The sequence below is a fragment of the Aedes aegypti genome, chromosome 3 (genome assembly GCF_002204515.2).
Source record: "Aedes aegypti strain LVP_AGWG chromosome 3, AaegL5.0 Primary Assembly, whole genome shotgun sequence".
Taxonomy (NCBI): domain Eukaryota; kingdom Metazoa; phylum Arthropoda; class Insecta; order Diptera; family Culicidae; genus Aedes; species Aedes aegypti.
In genome coordinates this window covers 340496437-340514381 of record NC_035109.1, presented here as the reverse complement: position 1 = coordinate 340514381, position 17945 = coordinate 340496437, and the positions used below count along the sequence as shown (strand labels likewise).

Here is a 17945-nt window from a genome sequence, read left to right as displayed (position 1 = left end):
TCTTTTATCAACTATTGAAGAAGTATTGATGCATATATTAGGGATGATACTGATAACGTGATGGAGGCTTGACAATGGAGTGTCTCTTACATGTAGAACTGGAAAACGAGATAAGAGATATCTTCCCATAAAAGTAACGATGGTCCTTACTTTCAGCGGTCGGTAGATAAGAAGGTTTCGTTTGGCACATGCGGTTAGAACCAAATTTGAAATAATCGCGTGTTTCTCGGCTGACGCGAGAATGCAACTTTGTCACGACATCAAATCGATTTGATGACACCCGAGTGTAAGCAATTTTGTATTACCTCGCCATTATGAGCGCAAATCAAACGTGCACCAATTCAGATTCAAGTGCCGGCAACCTTCGAACGTCTGGAAGTGGTTTCACGAAAAAGGAGGATGATCTGCTATCTGCAATAAGTAGACTAGTCAGGGACCTGGATAGCCTTAAAGGTGAACGCGCAACTATTCAGCAACACCATGCTGAAGGTCGTGGGTTCGGATATCTCGGGTCGAGGATTATTTCGGATTGGAAACTGACTTCACTTCTCAGAGCATAGCGTATCTTCATGCTTGGTTAATTGGCAATAAGAACGCAAAACTGTAAAGCAAGCTCTGTCCCAAATGAAACGTAACGTGAGAATGAAGAAAGAAGAAGAAGATGAGTCATCCGAGTTTACTAGCTCGTGCTACTTAACGGTACCGCAGCTTTGAGAGAGGTGTCAGTCGATCCAGGATGCAGTTACCGGGGATGTCTTTCTTTATTCTGATAGACTTAGTGCTAGTTGGCTCACTAAAGGCTGGACCTATCGAAAAAGGTAGTTTGTAGTCGAATAGAAGTTTCAAAATTTAAGGTTTCTTCAAAAAATCTAGGACTTACCTACGACTCGTACCATCCGAGGTTCCAACCAACTCCATTAGACACGCTTGCAGAAAATGAGCTGAACATCAACTACTGGTTGAACAATGCCCAAAATACTGCACAGAAGTTGTTCGACCATGAGGAAAACAAACGTGTCGCTAAGAACGTGATCATGTTCCTAGGTGATGGAATGTCCATTTCAACGGTGGCGATGGCCCGTGTTTACGCAGGAGGCGAAGAGAAGCAACTAGCTTTTTCAAACTTTCTGAACATAGGAATGGCGAAGACTTACTGCGTCAACTATCAGGTTCCGGATTCAGCATGTACAGCTACTGCCTACTTAGCGGGAGTGAAAGCCAACTACGAAACGATAGGAGTCAATGCTCAGGTTCCAAGCAATGATTGTACGGCTGAACTGGATAAATCGACTCACACTCACTCGATTGCCAAGTGGGCAATAGATGCCGGAAAGGACGCTGGACTGGTAACGACAACGCGAGTAACACATGCGTCGCCTGCAGGACTCTATGCCCATACTTCGAACCGGGACAGGGAAAACGATGCTGAAGTTATTAAAGACGGATGTGATCCAGAAACTGTTGAAGATATTGCAAAGCAACTGGTGCACGGAGAAGTGGGAAAACAGCTCAAAGTAATCCTGGGGGGAGGTCGAAGAGAGTTCTTGCATAATGACCCGGATCCTGAGACGGGTGAATCTGGGAAACGGAAGGACAACCGGAATCTGATTCAAGAGTGGCTCGATTTGGCTGATGAAGGTGAGAATCGAACTTACGTGTGGAACAAGCAAGATCTGTTGAGTGTAAACGTCGATACAACCGATCAATTGCTGGGGCTTTTCGAGCCAAGTCATTGTGTATACAATCTAGACCGGGTTCATAAAACTTTGACTCAAGAACCAACGTTGACCGAAATGGTCGACAAAGCTACGGATGTTTTGAGCAAAAATCCAAAGGGCTTCTTTTTGTTCGTCGAAGGAGGCCGCATAGATCATGGCCATCATGATAACTGGGCCAAGTACGCACTAGACGAAACGGTGGAATTCTCGAAGGCAATTGAGTTTGCTAGAGTCAAGTACAGCGAGGAGGATACCTTGATCGTTGTGTCTTCAGATCATTCCCATAGTGTCAGCTACGGTGGCTATGCGGTAATTTCGAAGAAACAATCAAAATAATCTCAATTAACTGTAAAATTTGTCATTCTCAGAATCGTGGTGGAGACATTTTCGGAGTGGCCGGTATGGGCAACGATCAGCTTCCGTACATGACTGTTAGCTACGCAAATGGATTGGGATACTACGACCATGTTGATGCGGAAAAGGGTACGAGAAGGAACGTCAGTCATCTAGATACCACTAAAGATGACTTCCGGTTTCCTGCAACTGTTCCGGTAAAGTCGGAGACCCATGCTGGTGAAGACGTAGCAGTCTACGCTTCTGGACCTTGGGCACATCTGTTCACTGGCACTTACGAGCAGAACATGATACCACACATGATGGCGTATGCTGCTTGTATCGGCGATGGATTGAAGGCTTGTACGTGACGAGGAGCGTCGGTGCAAAATGAACTGGTACTGGTGTGTAGCCGAGTGTCCCATTTAGATTGATAAAAATGAATTATCCGAGTATTGAATTTTCAATTTTTGTGCTTCGATATTGCAATACATAGTCTGCAAGTGTATGAGAGTCATATCTTTAGAACTTAAGAAGCTCACAAATTCTAAATTTCTGTATTTTATCAACTTATGAACTTGTGAATTTATGAAACTATGAACTTCTGAAGCTCTGAACTTCCGAACTTCTGAACGTCTGAACTTCATAATTTCTGAATTTCTAAGCTTTTGAGTTTCTAAACTTTGTTCTTCTAACTTTTGAAATACTGAACTTCTGAACTTTTAAACTTTTGTTGTTCTGAAATTTTGTTCTTCTATACTATCTATTCTTCTTCTGAATCTCTGGACTTCTGAACCTCTGAATTTCTGTACTTCTGAGCTTTCAGCTTCTTAAATTTTGATCTTCTGAACTTTAAAACTTCTGATCTTTCGAATTTTTAAAATTGAACGATTTAGACAATTTAAACATTTTTGAAAATTCGATTTCCCAAACATTGTGAACTTGATAATTAGTTTTAGGTTAATTCTAAGTATAAATTAAAACAATTCGAATGAATATATTAACCCAGATTGACAACCAAAATTATTAACAAAGTGATAGATCCCAATTCCAAACACAATTCAAACATTGTGTGTTATCTATCTCAGTATTTCTTTTCCAAAGCACATATCAAGTGGAAGCAAATCGATTGCATCTTATCTGTACCATTGGTAGCCTTTAAACCTGGATGATACTCATACGGTTCCGTTAGTAGCTTGTTCACCGTTTGTTGGGCAGGTATGAAACTCTCGCTTTCGTTGGTTTTGCTTGCGGCGGTGGTCGTCTTGGGCGGTCCGTTGGATGACCACTACCACCCAAGTTTCCCGGAGGAGGAGAAATCTACCCGCACTCGTAATGCCAACCAGGAGCAAACTATCGAATACTGGAAGGAACATGCCAAACAAACCGTGGACACCTTGGTCAACCGGAAGGAGAACACGAACGTCGCCAAGAACGTCATAATGTTCTTGGGCGATGGCATGTCGATTTCAACCGTGGCCATGGCTCGAGTCTACGCCGGTGGTGAAGAGCGTCAACTGTCGTTCGAGAAGTTTCCGCACATTGGTATGTCGAAGACCTATTGCGTTGATTATCAGGTTGCAGATTCAGCTTGTACGGCAACTGCCTATCTGACCGGAGTAAAGGGTAACTACGAAACGATTGGAGTCAATGCTCAAGTTCCCAGTTATCATTGTACCGCACAGTTGGACCTGAATACCCACACGCACTCTATTGCCAAGTGGGCGATGGATGTTGGAAAGGATGCTGGACTGGTAACGACTACTCGAGTTACTCATGCTTCCCCATCTGGAGTTTACGCTCATATTGCGAATCGTGATTGGGAAAGCGATAATTATATTCGCACCGACGGATGTAATCCAGATCTTATAGACGACATTGCTAAACAGTTAATTCATGGTGAAACTGGTAAGAGATTGAAGGTTATCATGGGCGGAGGTCGCAGGGAATTCTTGGACACGGACTTAGATCCAGAGTATGGAACGCGAGGATACCGTAGGGATAACAGAAATTTGATCCAAGAGTGGCTGGACATGGCAGGTGGAGCGGAAAACCGTACTTTTGTCTGGAATAAGCAAGACTTGTTCAGGGTTGATACGACAAGGACTGACAAGCTTTTAGCCCTATTTGAGCCTAGCCACTGCGCATACAATCTGGACCGGGTTCACCAGGAAATGGAAGGTGAACCGACATTGGCGGAAATGGTCGATCGAGCGACGGACATTCTAAGCAAGAACGACAAAGGCTTTTTCCTTTTCGTGGAAGGTGGTCGAATTGATCATGGTCATCATGATACTTGGGGTAGACTGGCAATCGACGAAACGGTACAGTTCTCGGAAGCAATCGAGCTTGCACGCAAGAAGTTCAGCGAAGAAGACACTCTCATTGTCGTCACTTCAGACCACTCACATGCTGTGAGCTTCTCCGGTTACCCGGTAAGGCATTTTCCTATACATCAGAATTCAACATTCATATTTTTGAACATTTTAGAGCCGTACTAATGACATTTTCGGTGCCGCTGGAACCGCATCCGATGGGTTGCCCTACATGACGCTGAGCTACGCCAACGGAAGGGGATACTACGATCACATCGATCTGGAAACCAAGGGTCGTAAAGATATTCGCAAGTTAGACACAACCGCTGACTACTTCCGATTCCCAGCGACGCTTCCTGTTGACTCGGAGACCCACGGAGGAGAGGATGTGGCCGTGTACGCTTCGGGTCCATGGGCTCATCTCTTCACCGGATCCTACGAACAAAACACCATTCCGCACATGATGGCCTACGCTCTATGTGTTGGAGATGGATTGACGGCATGTGCGGACACGACGCAATAAAGCAATCCAAAAGTCCCCGTGGGGTGACTTTTGTACGAAGTGTTGTAGATTATAGTAAATTATTCACAATCAATCTCGAGATTACAATAAACGGCTTTCGTTTTAATTATATGGTCTTACGATTGTAATAAGTGTTTGACTAGACGATAAGCATTGAGGGTCGGTACTGAAGTTCACTGAAGACTTCGATAATAGCTATTGGAATTTTCAACACTTAGCTTATCATCAACGACAGGCGTGCGGCTTGTGCTGATGATTGATTACATCCAAGAAACGGAAGATTAATGACCGTTTGAAGGCTTAACAGAATAGGTACGCAAAAACACATTTGACAACTGAATCGCGATTAAGGAGTTGGGGTGCCTTAGTTTCCATATAATATTTGGAAACAGCTACCTACTGGTAATGACGACAGTCTGTTTGATAGCCCGCTATTTTGGTACTTTGGATGAACATGGACTGCACATTGGACACGACGCCACTCGGATATGTCATGATTGACGATGAAGATCGATGGTTGATTGGCAGGCGAGATAATTTGAAACGACACATGTTCACATGACTTATGAATGAATATTTGGTGTTTCCCCTAATTTGTCAAACATTCACATGCCAGCTAGGAATTTTTAATCACGTATAGCTATTACATAGGGGCCTAGATATCCGTAGCGGTAAACGTGTAGTAAGTAAGACCAAGGTGAGGGTCGTGGGTTCAAATCCCACCGTTCGAGGATATTTTTGTAATGGAAATTTTCTGGATTTATCTTCGTGCCTGCCACACGATATACGAATGCAAAAATGGTCAATCGGCCCTGAAAGCTCTCAGTTAATAACAACACTAAGCGGAGAAGCAGGTTCTGTCCTATTAGCCAGAAAGAAGATGAAGAAGCATTTGCATTTCCAAAAGCAATAGTCTTACATGGTAATAAAATTGAAATATGTAACAAATATGTTTTTTGACGATTGCACCGTAAAGCAAGGAAAATTTAAAAATGCGAATTTCTTTGACGGTGCAGGTGACATAAACGATGCAATGCAATAATTATGAAACTTTTCGCTAAGTATAGCACAGTGTTAAAAAAACAAGACTTGAAGTAAGCATAATACTAAAGAGGATTTACTGACCTTGGGCCAAATCATATCAGAAAAATTTCTGATAAAGCTGTTTGGAGGATTGAATAATTTTTGATAGGCATTGAACTTGAGTTTGAACTACATTGTTTCAGTTCCCGATGGTTTGGGTTTATTTGGTCTATAAATTTAGAGCCTTAGAATCTGAGTTGTCAAGGATCAAGTACAGTGTTTGGGTTTTTGATCCGAATAAGCCGATCGAACCATATACAAAGAGTGTAACAGTTCGTGAACCATAAGAGTTCGTGGCGCATCGCAATCACAGACTACAACAATATCGACCCATTCGGGTGATTTATGTTTTGCATAAAATTGGTAATAACTTTCAAATTTTCTGGTAATGCAACCTCTAATAACCTAATTATAATCAATTGAATCAACAAACACTCCTTTGGTTGTAGACATAGCACAGAAAATGGAAAATATTCGCCTCTGTTTCTTGATCAGAATTAGAATGTGTCAGCGAATGTTACAATTGGTGACACACAGTAATTGGCGCCAAACAGTGGGTGGTGTGTGTCTGTCTTGTTTTCGATCATGGCTCGTTATCTTCCACGAACGATAAATGTCATGCGTGTTGTATCAATGCAGGCGGATAAATGGGATGAAATTATGGCTTGTGTGTCAATGTTCGTTAAATTTTCCAAGGCCTGATCAAGTTCCAAGTATCTATTCAAACGAAATATTGGTTGCAGTGAATATCCAAATGTTTTCGAAATCAAACACTTTCTTGTTTATATGAAAAAAAGTTATATCAATGAATATTTAATTGAAATTAATAGTCAATAGTAAACGAGATTGTCAATCTTAACTCCTACATAAAAACAAGTTTATCTCACCATCCTACGAGCAGGCCTTCAGTCCATCACCCACACACGACGCATAGGCTAGCATGTGTGGAATCGCGTTCTGTTCGTAGGTTCCCTTGAACAAGTGCGCCCAAGGACCGGATGCGTATACAGCTACATCTTCTCCGCCATGTGTTTCCGACTCTAGCGGAAGAGTTGCTGGATAACGGAACTCCCGCCACAATGCATCCAAATCTGCGACATTGACCCTGCCTCCGTCGGAGGGGCTGACGTGATCGTAGAATCCCAAACCGTTAGCATAGCTCACAGTTTTGTACGGAAGATCGTCGTTCGCATCGTTATGGGCACCCAGAATGTCCTTGCCTCGTGCCTAATTGACAACAGACATCATTGTTAACGAAATATTCAAAGAATTGTCATGTACTTCCTTACCGAATAACCAGAATAGGTAACAGCATGCGAATGGTCAGAAGTGACTAGGATCAGAGTGTCCTCCTCGCTGAACTTGTTCCTTGCTAGTTCAACCGCTTTGGAGAACTCCACGGTCTCATCCAGTGACAAACGAGCCCAGTTTCGATGGTGGGCGTGATCGATCCGACCTCCTTCCACAAACAGAAAGAACCCCTTATCGCTCTTGCGCAACATATCCGTCGCTTTATCAACCATTTCCGCAAGAGTTGGTTCCTGATCCAAACCCTCCTGAATTCTTTCCAAGTTGTACACGCAATGGCTGGGATCGAACATACCGAACAACCTGTCAGTTTTCGCCGGGTCGACTCCCATCAAATCATCACGTTTCCACACGTACGTCCTGTTCTCACCCGGCGAAGCCAAATTCAACCACTCCTCAATCAAATTCCTACTGTCCTTCCTCTTCCCATTGCTACCAGTCTCCGGATCCGGATGTTTGTGCATAAACTCACGCCTTCCGCCACCCAGAATGACCTTCAATCCCTGACCGGTCTTTCCGTGCACCAACTGCATGGCAATGTCCTTCGTAACGTTAGGATCACAACCATCCTTCTTCACTTCGTTATCATTTTCCCGATCCCGATTGGAAGTATGGGCGTAGACAGCTGCAGGCGATGCGTGGGTCACTCTCGTGGTCGTTACCAGCCCGGCGTCCTTCCCGGCATCCATGGCCCATTGAGCGATGGAAAAGGTGTGCGTCGACTCGTCTAGCTCGGCCGTACAGTCATAACTGGGGATCTTCGCGTTGACCCCGAGCGTTTCGTAGTTACCTTTCACTCCAGTCAGGTAAGCTGTCGCCGAGCAGGCCGAATCCGGAACCTGCTTGTTCACGCAATACGTTTTGGACATACCAATGAAGGGAAACCGCTCGAAGGACAGTTTCGTGGCCTCATCTCCTGCGTACATCCGGGCCATCGCCACCGTCGAAACTGACATTCCATCGCCCAGGAAGAGAATCACGTTTTTGGCGATATTTCGGTTCTCCCGTTGGCGCAGGATGCTCTCAATGGTTTGCTGCGCATCGTTGGTCCAGTAGTCCACCGAACTGCGGGGTTGTGGTTCTGCAGAGAGAAGTTGAACAATTAAAATATCGGTTTCGACTTAATGCGATTCCAACTTTACCAAGTGGGATAGCTTGAGAGTATCCGAGCCATAAGCAGCTCAGAACCAGAAATTGGACTGCCGAATGCGTCTTCATGATGAACGTCTTTGGTGGATTCACTTCTCACGCTCTGGTAGATGCTTTTTATAAATTTGTATCGCGGTACATTTGGATGTAACATGTGAGATTATCTCAGTCCGATAAAAGTAGTCTAAGGTGTTATAAATAAACTAATTCGGAAAAGGATGATACCGTTGGACGTAGATAAGCTGGAAATAACATCTAATTGACGTATGTCTATAATTGCACAGGCTATCGGGTAAGCCTTAAAAGATCGATTCAACTTGCTGGTGATTGAGTAGGTTTTGCTAATAGCTGAACTACATCACAATTATTATACTCTAAGGGCCAATTTCCTCACCTTTGCTAATGCCGTAAATCACGTTTACCCTTATGATCAAAACAGATATAAAGCCTAAGCGGCGTGAAGAAATCGGCCCTAAGTGCCGTTTCTCTTCAAACCAGATTTTTTAATAGCACGAGTGCTTCGTGAAGCCCAAGCAGGACAGTTCAGTTTTGCGTCGTCCGATAAATTTGGCTCACGGTTTCGCGCATGTTTTCGTCGCCGGAGATTTTTTTTTTCCTGTTTTCAAGCGTCTTGCTGGGTAGTGCTTCGTGAAGCCCAAGCAGGACAGTTCAGTTTTGCGTCGTCCGATAAATTTGGCTCACGGTTTCGCGCATGTTTTCGTCGCCGGAGATTTTTTTTTTTTCCTGTTTTCAAGCGTCTTGCTGGGTAGTGCTTCGTGAAGCCCAAGCAGGACAGTTCGGTTTTGCGTCGTCCGATAGATTTGGCTCACGGTTTCGCGCATGTTTTCGTCGCCGGAGATTTTTTTTTTTTCCTGTTTTCAAGCGTCTTGCTGGGTAGTGCTTCGTGAAGCCCAAGCAGGACAGTTCAGTTTTGCGTCGTCCGATAAATTTGGCTCACGGTTTCACGCATGTTTTCGTCGCCGGATTTTTTTTTTTTCCTGTTTCCAAGCGTCCTGCTGGGTAGTGCTTCGTGAAGCCCAAGCAGGACAGTTCGGTTTTGCGTCGTCCGATAGATTTGGCTCACGGTTTTGCGCATGTTTTCGTCGCCGGAGATTTTTTTTTTCTCTGTTTTGGAGCGTCTTGCTGGGTAGGTATTTGGAAGGCACAAGCAAGACGGTTTGTTTTCGGGACGCCAAGAAGTTTTGCTGTCAGTATCAGTTTTGTGTTCAGTCGAGGATGGATTACCAACTGGTGAGTTCGTTTCATTCTTGTGATAACACATATTTTCTTGAAAGCGTAACTTTTAAGTAATTTTAAAACAAACTTTGTATGGTTCGTCGCTATAAGTGTCGGCATTATGTTTTTTCTTATACAATTTCAATATACATATATTTGTCTCTTTTATACATTATTAAAAATTATCTTTTGAATTGTTCGACATTGTGAATGTTGACGTATTTTTTAAAACTTCTACCATATCGAGACAAAATGCACAGTAATACTCATATGTAATTTTCAAACAAACTATGTATAGTTCGTCACTACAAGAGTCGGCATTATTCCTGTTTCATATAATTTAAAATATATACATGTAATTTTCAGTTTTCGTCATTAATAAAAACATCTTTTGAATTGTTCGACATTATAGATGTTGACGTATTTTTTAAAGCTTCTACCAAAAACTTCTCGAGACAAAAATACAACACTAGCTTTAAATATGAGTCGTATATTTCCCCCTTGTCCATGGATCGCATCATCGACCAGAGGTGACTCCCAGATCTTTTCCTCCCTCAATAATAAACACCCTTCCCGAGTAGTGTTTGATCCTTCGACCTTGACGCTTGCTCCTGCGGGGGCGGGTGATGAGGGCAGGATCAAACATGTCGCGCGTCGGTCAGGTGAAGTGAAAAGTGGCGTGATCCGTTAGTTGTGTTTGATCCTTCGACCTTGACGCTTGCTCCTGCGGGGGCGGGTGATGAGGGCAGGATCAAACATGTCGCGCGTCGGTCGGGTGAAGTGAAAAGTGGCGTGATCCGTTAGTTGTGTTTGATCCTTCGACCTTGACGCTTGCTCCTGCGGGGGCGGGCGATGAGGGCAGGATCAAACATGTCGCGCGTCGGTCGAGTGAAAGTAAAAAGTGGCGTGATCCGTTAGTTGTGTTTGATCCTTCGACCTTAAGGCTTGCTCCTGCGGGGGCGGGTGATGAGGGCAGGATCAAACATGTCGCGCGTCGGTCGGGTGAAGTGAAAAGTGGCGTGATCCATTAGTTGTGTTTGATCTATTGATCGCATCGCTTGCTCTTGCGAGGGCGAGCGATGAACACTTGTCCGGCGTACAATGCGATTATCGAATTATTTCGCGAATTCGGTTAAGCGTAATTATATCATGGATCGCATCACCTACCATTGGTGACTCCCAGATCTATACCTTACCCACTAACCCAATATCCTGTCCATGACAACCGTGGAGATGCAGAGGTGATCTCGGTCTCTAGTAACAACGGTAGTTGCACTAACATTCCTTCCCTTCCCCGATGACCGTAAGGACGTGGCCGGCGCCGTTATTGACTTTTAAAATTTGAGCTCTCGATTTGTGCACATTGAAGAATGGTAAGCTTATCCCAAGCCCCATTCATTAATTCCCTGTGCAACTTCGATTGTTCTGGTCAATCACGGAGTAGCAACTACGAATTGTACGGTCATCTATGCTTATGCTTATGCTTATGCTTATGCTTAAACCAGATTTTTTAATAGCACTCTTTAATGCAATGTTGAACAGTAAATTCGAAAGTGTGTCTCTCTGCTTTAATCCGTCCAACGTCACAAACGACGTTGACACCTCGTCTGTAATCCGAACACTTGATTTCGAACCACCCAGCGTAGCATTTATCAAGCTAATTAGTTTAGCTGTAAAACCATGTTAAGACATTACCTGACACAGTTCATTTCATATGGTCGGTGGGTCCACAGTTTGATCGTATCATCAGTGTTCATTCTGTTTCTGGCTACATTTCCGTTTGAACCTTTCAACAATAGTTGAAGTGCTCATTCCATCTGTCAGCCACCGTCGCTTCATCGATCAGCAAATTCCCTTCTCGATCTTTGCACATGGCGGGCACTGGTACGGTATTGCCGCACGGCATTGACCGTTTGGTAAAATCTCCGCATTTCGTTCCGGTTCATGTTATCTTGCTCCAGCTCTCGTTGCCCTGTACCGTTCTCTGTTCAGCCGGGTACCGGCTACAAGCTTACGGCTTTTGGTGACATTCTTCACGTCTGTCACTCTCTGGCTCTCTTTATTGAACCAGTTGTTTCATCTTCGACGTTGACCGATGCCAATCACTTCACGCGTTTGTTGATGTTACAGCTTCGTGGATAGGATCCTTCAAGCTGTAGATTAAAGTGGTTCAAAAAATCGTTTTTGCTCCACACCACTCATGCGATTCTATATCAAATTCTGAGTGTCCTCCCAAAATTTGAGCTTAATTGGATGAAAACTGAAACTGCACAAGCCCTTTAACGTTTATATGGGAATTACTATGGGTAAAGCAAGCAATTCATTCAATCGTTCATAGTGTTTGCCCATGTACTCTTGGAGATTGGAACCATGTTGATACGGTGAGATACAGTAATCTGCTACAACTTTGCCGAAGACCGTTTTTAAATCGGACGTCCCAGTAATTAGTTATTGATTTTGGAATGAGTTGTAAAACTTTGGATAGAATTATTGGGCTGTTCTGCAGGCATCACTGGATATATGCAGTAAAACATAGTAGCCATGATTTGTGCGTGCTATCTTTCGCGCCAGGTGTATCAATGTTGCCTGTTCAGAAGTTAAATGAGCACTGCTGAAGAATATGTGACTGGATATAAATCAATAACTAATTACTGAGGTATCCGATTTGAAAACGGTCTTCTGCAAAGTTGTAGCTGATGAATATATCTCACAGTATCAACGTAGCTCTAACCCCAAGAGCACATGGACAAACTCCAAGATCGATTGAATGGATTGGTTGCTTTTCTCATAGTAATTCCCATATAAACTTCAAATGGCTTGTGCAGTCTCAGTTTTCATTCCAATGAGCTCAAATTTTGGGAGGACACTCAGAATTTGATCTAGAATTGAATGAGTGGTGTGGAGCAAAAACGATTTTTTGAACCACTCTACTGTACTCTACTCTACTGTACTCTACTCTACTGATTTTTCTCAACTGTTCGTCTAGCTGCTGGCGGTAGTGTGCAGTCACCCCATCAGTCGACAAGTGGTGCATATTGGAGCGTATCGTTCTTTTAGTTCTGGAACTCGTGACGATTTTAGTGCCTCAAAACGTTCTAACATTCATGGTATCTGATAAAAGTCGCCCATCATCCAGGCCGTGGTCTGTTTGGGAAAATGCATCGCCAATTGGGTGACGTCACAAGGTGTGTTTGCGGATATTCATGCGTGTGAAGTAGGTACCGCTGATTGCCATCCCTCTTGTAGCAGCAAAGGTTACAAGTCGCAGGCCATTATCATTGGTAATGAAGGCTTTCCGTCTCAATGATGGATAGGAAGAAGTCTTCTTCCCCGATCTGCGTATTTGCATCGCCGATGACTATCTTGACATCTTGTTTTAAGCACTCTCCGTAGGCCTGATCTAGGCTCTTATAGAACTCATCCTTCATGTCATCGGGCTTATCGTTTGTTGGCACATACATGTTGGTTAGGCTGTAGTGCGAAAACTTGCCCTTCATTCTTAACACACCGATTCGGTCGCTTACCGGTTTTCACCGAATAATTCGATTCATCTGCTTCCCAATAACTATGAAACCAACTCCACGTTCTGCTGTGGTACTTGAATGAAACGTTGGCGATGGGAATCGCCGCTCGAAATTCACGTTCTTCGGTTTTGGGCCAGCGTATTTCCTAGATAGCTGCCACGTTCATGCCGGCATTCCGCAGTCCATGCATTCAAATTTCTTACGTTTCAAGATCCGACTTTCCAATTGTTGCCGGGTCTGTTGCTGTAAAATCAATACGCTTGCTCTACTATTGTCTTTCTTAGTTGGTGAAGAGTCTTCGATAGGTTACCTAATCAGGGTTGCGCTATACCTATTTCGTGCTAGAGGGGCTGCCTCATCGGTGCTGACAGGATACAAATTGTACGTTTGTTCCTTACATGATGCCCACGGTCATAGCCATCACAACCGTCCACCTATTATGGCACGCGTAACTGCGAAAGGATTCGCCGAGCTGACTCCGGGGAAAATTGTTCCTTCTTTGATCATTCTTTTGTTCTTTTGGGCCCCCGTCTCCGGACCGTCAGCCCTGTCAAGATTATACCAGAAAGGGTGTATTGGCATCATTAGCCTTGATACTAGTCGTTTTTGCGAAACCTATCACACCCTAGGCAGACTCCCAAACTCGCAGAAGCTTCTGGGAGGAAACTTGGATTTGTTGTTCTAAGATTTTTTTGTGAGCTGTAGCTGCTGGCAGAGAGTCTTTCAATGACATGCTAGGTGCTGGCAGTCATGGAACTTATCACGAAGAAAATATGCTTTTATATTCAAAATTCCCTGCGTATTCAACTTAAAACATTTTTAGCGTTTTTTGTAATGTTCCGATTCCCCGTAATACTTTTCTCACAGAACCGTATCGAAACGAACGAGTTCTGATCACGTTTTCAAAAGAGCCCTGTTATCAAATTACACAATCCGTCTGCTTTTTAAGCAACTCACGGTCTGGCACTCATGGCTATAACACACCTTCCATGTCTAGCCAAAATACCGATAAAGTGTCATCATGTCGTAAAAACCACCGCTCAGCCACCTGATTAACACGCGACCTAAGCACGAGGCCAAGTTCAAACTAATTTAGTCCTATCTATCGGAAAAATATTGCTTCTTCTTTTATGAAGTATCGTATAAGTCCATCCCACCGTGCTGTATTAATAAAAGAGCCTTTGGTAGCAACCTACTAGCTCAGTTCCATTGTGATTGGCAAACAACCCACTATGAAGATCATTTTGGTTCTGACTTTGATCTACATAGCGGTCGCTACTGCCGTACCCCGCCGAACGTACGACAACGATCACCAGCATAAACGATCGACACCGCCCAAGAATCCTGCTGAACCCCTGGGCTACACGGAAGCGGAGACGACTTCGGAGTACTGGCGCCAAGTAGCACGCAACATCCTTGCATCTAAGCTGACCGAAACGCCCGTACTGACCAAACCGAAGAACGTAGTCTTGTTCATTGGTGATGGCATGTCGGCGCAAACAATCGCTGCCACCCGGATGTACCTCGGCAACGAAAACAAGATGCTCTCGTTCGAGGAATTTGTCAACTTGGCTACGGTCCGAACCTACTGCGTCGATCAACAGGTAGCCGATTCGGCGTGTACAGCAACTGCTTTGTTTTCCGGTGTTAAGACGAACCACGGAATGATAAACGTTCCGTCAGAGGTTCCATTCAACAGCTGTGGATCTACTGGAGAGATCGTCGGTTTGTTGAAGTGGGCTCAGGAGAGCGGTTTAGCTACGGGAATGGTAACTACGGCACGTGTCACAGACTCCACGATGGCCGCTGCCTACGCAAGTGTGACCAACGATGGCTGGGAAGATGATTCGTACGTGAGGGCAGATGGGTGTGATCCAACTAAGGATCCAGATATCGCTCAGCAGTTGGTTTATGGAGACGTGGGACGTAATTTGAAGGTCGTATTGGGTGGAGGCCGCAGACATTTCATCCCATCAACAATGACTGACGAAGAAGGTAAGCACGGATCCAGATCAGATGGACGGAATTTGATTAGCGAGTGGAAAGAACTACATCCGGAGGGGGAATACGTGTGGAACCGAACAAGTTTGAGGTCAGTTAGCTTCAGCAGAACCGAGCGATTGCTGGGATTGTTCGAAAGTAGTCACTTGAAGTACCGCTTGGAGGTACTCGAGCAAGGTTCCCAGATGACCGAGCCGAATTTGCCGGATATGGTGGCGATTGCGTTGCGAATGTTGAACCAGCACAATGATGGGTACTTTTTGGTGGTAGAAGGAGGCAGAATTGATACGGCTCATCACGAGACCAGACCCCGATTAGCACTTGAGGAAACCGCAGAATTCTCACGAGCGGTTGATTTGGTGCGTACTTTGACTCGAGAGGACGATACGTTGATTGTGGTCACGGCTGACCATGGACACACCATGACCTACAATGGATATCCGGTAAGTCAATCAAAGTACACAGACGAAAATATGCTGTTTGATTTTGTTTTTTGAGCAGAGCCGAGGAAGTGATGTTTTGGGCATTGCTGGTTTGAGCGATGAGGATGGCCTTCCCTACACTACCTTAAGTTATGCGAATGGGCCAGGATATTACACCACCTACAAAGAGGAAAACCGTGGTGAACGTGTAGACATTAGTAAAATAAATTTTAAAGATTTCCGTACACAGTATCCGGCAACTGTTCCCCTGGACGAGGCCACGCACGGCGGTGAAGATGTCCCAGTATATGCCCGAGGTCCCATGGCGCATCTCTTCCGAGGAAACATGGAACAAAGCGCCGTTCCACATCTGATCGCCTACGCAGCCGAAATAGGAAGGTTTCGAAAATAGATTTAAGTTCAACTAATTTATTGTAGATTAAGTCAAAAAGTTTTATATTGAATATTGAATTCTCAAAAAATTAAAAGTTATTTCATTGTTGAAAAGTTCAATTATATATTCATTTTTCGATACGCTACCAGAGGGACTAATGCCACTCTTAATGTCTAGCACTCTGTTGAACTGAGCCCTCATTTATTCAGAAGACGTGAACGAAAATTCCTAAAATTCAGCAATTTAGATTAAATCTTGTCATCTCTCATTCCTTCAACTGGCTGAAGCTTCCGAGAAACAAGTTGAAACAGCCAATTTGGTAGCCTTTTTCCTGACCTTGCAAAATGATAATGTTCCGTATCGCATTCCCCTCGGGGCCATTACGCGCTATGCACCAGTAACTGGAATTCGTTGACGCGTTGCGACAAATCTTTCATTACTGCAGACGCCGGATAAAAACAAAAACGGGGTGCCATTATTTGGAATGGCAGGATAATTGAAGTGAATGTTAATGGGAGTGCGTGTTTGGAGTTGATAAGTCTTATGTGTTTGAAGATTCCGAACGGAGAAAACATAGTGATTTTGTTCTGTTTTTCTATGCAAATCGGTAAACTGGTAAACAAACCCATGAATATGTAAGATTTTAGGAATTCTTACAACGTTCTCTAACGACATATACACACAATCTGATGAATTATATTTTTGTTCTCCTATGGCTTAATGATATTCTTCTTCTTTCTGGCGTTACGTCCCAACTGGGACATGCCTGCTTCTCAGCTTAGTGTTTTTATGAGCACTTCCACAGTTGTTAACTAAGAGCTTTCTTTGCCAAAGTTGCCATTTTCGCATTCGTATATCGTGTGGCAGGTACGATGATACTCTATGCCCTGGGAGTCGAGAAAGTTTCCAAACCGAAAAGATCCTCGACTGGTGGGATTCGAACCCACGACGCTCAAGCTTGGTCTTGCTGAAAAGCTGCGCGTTTACCGCTACGGCTATCTGGGCTGAATGATATCTAATATGTTAAAAAATCATCCGCTAGAAATGTTCTGTATGATTCAAAAGAAATTTGACTAAGCTTTTTGAATTTTGCGTCATCCTTCTGAATTTGGCCCCCCTTCCCAGATCAGCATTTCATTCCCCTATCCCGAATAACAATAATGAAAGGCGTTGCCGAGAGAATTTATATTCATGCTTATAATTATCTTGTCCAAGATAGTATCAAAGAATTTCTCCTCGGCCTTGTTCCTGGGAGCAGTCTGGATAAAATTATCAAAAGATACATGAATATTGCTAAATTGCTAGTATCCAGTCTACAAAGTATGCCGAAGCTACGCTAACGCTAACTTCGTGTATACATTTAGTGTAACATGAGCCTTAAAAAAGAGCCGAGTGGTTAGAGTCCGCGGCTACTAAGCAAAGTCATGCTGAAGGTGTCTGCGTTCGATTCCCGCACCCAAAATAAATCGGATGGCGGATTTCCCTCCTAGCGTATTAGGTGCTAAATCCACCTATTGATGGTAAGATTCGCCTCCTAAGCGTAGACGGGCAAACCCGTCAATTGAAATCGAGCACATTGGACTTGAAAATTCGAGCAATCTAAATGTTTACGCCCGACCCACACAATTGCACAACCAATCCGAAGCCGAATGATGGCATCGGAAACGCACACTTAGGCAAATGGTCACGCGGCAAATGGATGGTGGACATGTCAAAGGAATGGAATGAATATTGCAATATGAAACGCTTTATATATTGCTTTTGTCACTTCTCCCATCAAGCCGTTGATAGGTTCGTGGAGTTAGTTCTGGTTTATGAATCGGGAGGTCCTTGGTTCGATCCTGAACAAGCGCGAGTATATATTTTGTTTATATTTTTTGGTTCTTCAGGCATATTTATGAAATTCAACCCGATTTCTTGTGGCGAATTATCATAATAG

The 17945-nt window shown here is 43.9% G+C and overlaps 5 protein-coding genes across 6 annotated transcripts in view; 4 read left to right on the top strand and 1 right to left on the bottom strand.

Annotated features, from left to right (window-relative positions):
* Window positions 1-17945, top strand: part of LOC5577758 (ras-related protein Rap-1b) — a 436890-nt gene that overhangs the window by 294784 nt on the left and 124161 nt on the right. The window lies entirely within an intron of this gene.
* On the top strand, window positions 669-3047 carry LOC5577763 (membrane-bound alkaline phosphatase). Its single transcript, XM_021848997.1, has 3 exons — window positions 669-818; window positions 874-2027; window positions 2087-3047. Exons 1-3 carry the CDS (start codon window positions 737-739, stop codon window positions 2420-2422), a joined length of 1572 nt encoding a protein of 523 aa, XP_021704689.1. The 5' UTR covers window positions 669-736; the 3' UTR covers window positions 2423-3047.
* LOC5577761 (membrane-bound alkaline phosphatase) lies at window positions 3219-4998 on the top strand. The gene is made up of 2 exons (XM_001663485.2): window positions 3219-4486; window positions 4542-4998. Exons 1-2 carry the CDS (start codon window positions 3272-3274, stop codon window positions 4887-4889), a joined length of 1563 nt encoding a protein of 520 aa, XP_001663535.2. The 5' UTR covers window positions 3219-3271; the 3' UTR covers window positions 4890-4998.
* Window positions 6747-8542, bottom strand: LOC5577760 (membrane-bound alkaline phosphatase). Its single transcript, XM_001663484.2, has 3 exons — window positions 8423-8542; window positions 7262-8361; window positions 6747-7199 (listed from the first exon to the last, which is right to left on the bottom strand). The coding sequence occupies exons 1-3, from the start codon at window positions 8496-8498 to the stop codon at window positions 6864-6866; spliced, it is 1512 nt and encodes a 503-aa protein (XP_001663534.2). The 5' UTR covers window positions 8499-8542; the 3' UTR covers window positions 6747-6863.
* On the top strand, window positions 14374-16104 carry LOC5577759 (membrane-bound alkaline phosphatase). Its single transcript, XM_021848998.1, has 2 exons — window positions 14374-15633; window positions 15692-16104. The coding sequence occupies exons 1-2, from the start codon at window positions 14422-14424 to the stop codon at window positions 16022-16024; spliced, it is 1545 nt and encodes a 514-aa protein (XP_021704690.1). The 5' UTR covers window positions 14374-14421; the 3' UTR covers window positions 16025-16104.